Raw genomic sequence first — 5,000 nt, forward strand, 5'->3', positions numbered from 1 at the left:
ATTAGAATCATAAGACTATGTGAAATGTATTAGAATTATAAGACTATGTGAAATGTATTAGAATCATAAGACTATGTGAAATGTATTAGAATTATAAGACTATTAGAATCATAAGACTATGTGAAATGTATTAGAATCATAAGACTATGTGAAATGTATTAGAATTTGAAGACTATAATCCAATAATGATTGTGTGAGACAAGTTAAGGGTGAGAAATGTGTAGTTGAGAAAACAAAGGACAACTGAACTACACATGACCTGGTTGGAACTGAAAAACTCACGACAGGAAAGAGGCCCTTCCAAGGCCCCTCTAATCTAGGGAGGAGAGGAACGGCTAGAAACTATAAGGCTGGTAGAAAAGAGTTAAACTGTGTGTGTGTGTGTTTGTGAGTGACTGAGTGACTGAGTGAGTGACTGAGTGACTGAGTGAGTGAGTGACTGAGTGACTGAGTGAGTGACTGAGTGAGTGACTGAGTGAGTGACTGAGTGAGTGACTGAGTGAGTGACTGAGTGAGTGAGTGTGTGTGTGCGTAGGTGGGGGGTGAGAGTTATAAAATGACAGTGTACGCATTTTTTTAAACTTCAGAACGTTCTCTGAATAAACTACTACGAACCTGAGACTTTGTCTAATTATTAGTAAACCCTGGGTCTTACAAACCTTCGGGAGAATTAGTCAAAGCTTCAATGATTGTTTAGTTATCGTCACCGGGATTGAACAGCACCACCCTAACCCAGACTGTAGTTATAGAGTTACCAGCTACAGAGACAGTAGCAGTCTAACAGCACCACCCTAACCCAGACTGTAGTTATAGAGTTACCAGCTACAGAGACAGTAGCGGTCTAACAGCACCACCCTAACCCAGACTGTAGTTATAGAGTTACCAGCTACAGAGACAGTAGCAGTCTAACAGCACCACCCTAACCCAGACTGTAGTTATAGAGTTACCAGCTACAGAGACAGTAGCAGTCTAACAGCACCACCCTAACCCAGACTGTAGTTATAAAGTTACCAGCTACAGAGACAGTAGCAGCTACATTTAGCGATACAATACAGACAGTAACAGCTACATTTAGCTATACAATACAGACAGTAACAGCTACATTTAGCTATACAATACAGACAGTAGCAGCTACATTTAGCTATACAATACAGACAGTAACAGCTACATTTAGCTATACAATACAGACAGTAGCAGCTACATTTAGCTATACAATACAGACAGTAGCAGCTACATTTAGCGATACAATACAGACAGTAACAGCTACATTTAGCTATACAATACAGACAGTAGCAGCTACATTTAGCGATACAATACAGACAGTAACAGCTACATTTAGCTATACAATACAGACAGTAGCAGCTATATTTAGCTATACAATACAGACAGTAGCAGCTACATTTAGCTATACAATACAGACAGTAGCAGCTACATTTAGCTATACAATACAGACAGTAGCAGCTACATTTAGCGATACAATACAGACAGTAGCAGCTACATTTAGCTATACAATACAGACAGTAACAGCTACATTTAGCTATACAATACAGACAGTAGCAGCTACATTTAGCTATACAATACAGACAGTAACAGCTACATTTAGCTATACAATACAGACAGTAGCAGCTACATTTAGCAATACAATACAGACAGTAGCAGCTACATTTAGCTATACAATACAGGCAGTAGCAGCTACATTTAGCTATACAATACACACAGTAGCAGCTAGTCAGCTATACAATACAGACAGTAGCGTACCTTTTGGCTGAGGCTGGAGATTTGGCCACTATCACTGCGTTTCTATAGTCAGGAATCTGAGGAAGAAAACTACACATCAATGACACACATCACCTATTACTGTATATACTGCAGTAGGAGGGGGTTGTGGGTAGTGTAGTTTTACCTCCTCCTGTATGTATTGGGGGGTTGTGGGTAGTGTAGTCCTACCTCCTCCTGGATGTACTGGGGGTTGTGGGTAGTGTAGTCCTACCTCCTCCTGGATGTACTGCAGTAGGAGGGGGTTGTGGGTAGTGTAGTCCTACCTCCTCCTGTATGTACTGCAGTAGGAGGGGGTTGTGGGTAGTGTAGTCCTACCTCCTCCTGTATGTACTGGGGGTTGTGGGTAGTGTAGTCCTACCTCCTCCTGTATGTACTGTGGTAGGGGGGGGGGGGGGGGGGGGGGGGGTTGTGGGTAGTGTAGTCCTACTTCCTCCTGTATGTACTGGGGGTTGTGGGTAGTGTAGTCCTACCTCCTCCTGGATGTACTGCAGTAGGAGAGGGTTGTGGGTAGTGTAGTCCTACCTCCTCCTGGATGTACTGCAGTAGGAGGGGGTTGTGGGTAGTGTAGTCCTACCTCCTCCTGTATGTAGTGCAGTTGGAGGGGGTTGTGGGTAGTGTAGTCCTACCTCCTCCTGGATGTACTGCAGTAGGAAGGGAGAAGCTCTCAGGTTGTCCACTGGGATGTTGAAGAAGCCCTGAATCTCCTTCTGATGAAGATCCATGGTGATGAGATGGGTCAGACCTACACACACACACACACACACACACACACACACACACACACACACACACACACACACACACACACACACAGACAGAGACGGACGGACAGATATTCAGAACAAGGAGAGAACACTATGTTCAGTATGAGGGCAATACTTTATGTCTCTGTGTGTCTCTGTGTGTCTCTGGGTGTCTCGGTGTCTTTCTGTGTGTCTCTGTGTGTCTCTGGGTGTCTCGGTGTCTTTCTGTGTGTCTCTGTGTGTCTCTGTGTGTCTCTGGGTGTCTCAGTGTCTTTCTGTGTGTCTCTGTGTGTCTCTGGGTGTCTCAGTGTCTTTCTGTGTGTCTCTGTGTGTCTCGGTGTCTTACTGTGTGTCTCTGTGTGTCTCTGGGTGTCTCGGTGTCTTTCTGTGTGTCTCTGGGTGTCTCGGTGTCTTTCTGTGTGTCTCTGTGTGTCTCTGGGTGTCTCAGTGTCTTTCTGTGTGTCTCAGTGTGTCTCTGGGTGTCTCAGTGTCTTTCTGTGTGTCTCTGTGTGTCTCTGGGTGTCTTTCTGTGTGTCTCTGGGTGTCTCGGTGTCTTTCTGTGTGTCTCTGTGTGTCTCTGGGTGTCTCGGTGTCTTTCTGTGTGTCTCTGTGTGTCTCTGTGTGTCTCTGGGTGTCTCAGTGTCTTTCTGTGTGTCTCTGTCTCAGTGTCTTTCTGTGTTTCTCTGTGTCTTTCTGTATGTGTCAGTGGTGTGTGTGTGTCTCTGTGTGTGTGTGTGTGTGTGTCTCTGTGTGTGTGTGTGTGTCTCTCTCTCTCTGTGTGTGTGTGTGTCTACTTGTGTGTGTGTGTGTGTGTGTCTCTCTGTGTGTCTCTGTGTGTGTCTCTCTCTGTGTGTGTGTGTGTGTGTGTCTCTCTCTCTGTGTGTGTGTGTGTCTACTTGTGTGTGTGTGTGTGTGTGTCTCTCTGTGTGTGTGTGTGTGTCTCTCTCTGTGTGTCTCTCTGTGTCTCTCTCTGTGTGTCTCTCTGTGTGTCTCTCTCTGTGTGTCTCTCTGTGTCTCTCTCTGTGTGTCTCTCTGTGTCTCTCTCTGTGTGCCTCTCTCTGTGTGTCTCTCTCTGTGTGTCTCTCTGTGTGTGTCTCTCTCTGTGTGTCTCTCTGTGTGTCTCTCTGTGTGTCTCTCTCTGTGTGTCTCTCTCTGTGTCTCTCTGTGTGTATCTCTCTCTGTGTGTCTCTCTGTGTGTCTCTGTGTGTGTGTGTCTCTCTGTGTGTCTCTCTGTGTGTGTGTGTCTCTCTGTGTGTGTCTCTCTGTGTGTGTGTGTCTCTCTGTGTGTCTCTGTGTGTGTGTCTCTCTGTGTGTGTGTGTCTCTCTGTGTGTCTCTCTGTGCCTCTCTCTGTGTGTCTCTCTCTGTGTGTCTCTCTGTGTGTCTCTCTGTGTGTGTGTCTTTCTGTGTGTCTCTCTGTGTGTCTCTCTGTGTGTCTCTCTGTGTGTCTCTGTGTGTCTCTCTGTGTGTCTCTGTGTGTGTGTCTCTCTGTGTGTCTCTGTGTGTCTCTGTGTGTCTCTCTGTGTGTCTCTGTGTGTGTGTCTCTCTGTGTGTCTCTGTGTGTCTCTGTGTGTGTCTCTCTGTGTGTGTCTCTCTGTGTGTCTCTCTGTGTGTGTGTCTTTCTGTGTGTCTCTCTGTGTGTCTCTGTGTGTCTCTCTGTGTGTCTCTCTGTGTCTCTGTGTGTCTCTCTGTGTGTCTCTGTGTGTGTGTCTCTCTGTGTGTCTCTCTGTGTGTCTCTGTGTGTGTGTCTCTCTGTGTGTCTCTGTGTGTCTCTGTGTGTCCTCACCTGCTTTACACATCATGGAGGCCAGTAGTTTGGAGACGATAGAACCTCTCTTCCTCATCTTACACTGTTTACTGTAGGGGAAGTAAGGGACGACCCCGGTGATGCTCCGGGCACAGGAAGTCCTGCAGGCATACACCATGATCAGCAACTCCATGATGGTAGAGTTCACATCCCTGGAGAGAGAGAGAGAGAGATATACACCATGATGGTAGAGTTCACATCCCTGGAGACAGAGAGAGATATACACCATGATGGTAGAGTTCACATCCCTGGAGACAGAGAGAGAGAGAGATATGCACCATGATGGTAGTGGTCACATCCCTGGAGACAGAGAGAGAGATATACACCATGATGGTAGTGGTCACATCCCTGGAGACAGAGAGAGATATACACCATGATGGTAGTGGTCACATCCCTGGAGACAGAGAGAGAGAGATATACACCATGATGGTAGTGGTCACATCCCTGGAGACAGAGAGAGATATACACCATGATGGTAGAGTTCACATCCCTGGAGACAGAGAGAGATATACACCATGATGGTAGTGGTCACATCCCTGGAGACAGAGAGAGATATACACCATGATGGTAGAGTTCACATCCCTGGAGACAGAGAGATATACACCATGATGGTAGAGTTCACATCCCTGGAGACAGAGAGAGAGAGAGATATACACCATGATGGTAGTGGTCA

At 46.2% G+C, this 5,000-nt stretch overlaps 1 protein-coding gene across 5 annotated transcripts in view; it reads right to left on the minus strand.

Annotated features, from left to right (window-relative positions):
• LOC115184248 (phosphoribosyl pyrophosphate synthase-associated protein 2) overlaps positions 1-5,000 on the minus strand; it is a 40,135-nt gene that overhangs the window by 5,684 nt on the left and 29,451 nt on the right. For all 5 annotated transcript variants that reach the window (XM_029745273.1, XM_029745274.1, XM_029745272.1 and 2 more), the window contains exons 5-7: positions 4,307-4,479; positions 2,406-2,521; positions 1,759-1,814 (exon numbers count right to left, since the gene is read on the minus strand). In XM_029745273.1, the coding sequence (XP_029601133.1) occupies positions 1,759-1,814; positions 2,406-2,521; positions 4,307-4,479 (345 nt within the window). The remainder of the gene's footprint in view (positions 1-1,758; positions 1,815-2,405; positions 2,522-4,306; positions 4,480-5,000) is intronic.

Source organism: Salmo trutta, unplaced genomic scaffold, assembly GCF_901001165.1.
Source record: "Salmo trutta unplaced genomic scaffold, fSalTru1.1, whole genome shotgun sequence".
Classification (NCBI taxonomy): Eukaryota; Metazoa; Chordata; class Actinopteri; order Salmoniformes; family Salmonidae; genus Salmo; species Salmo trutta.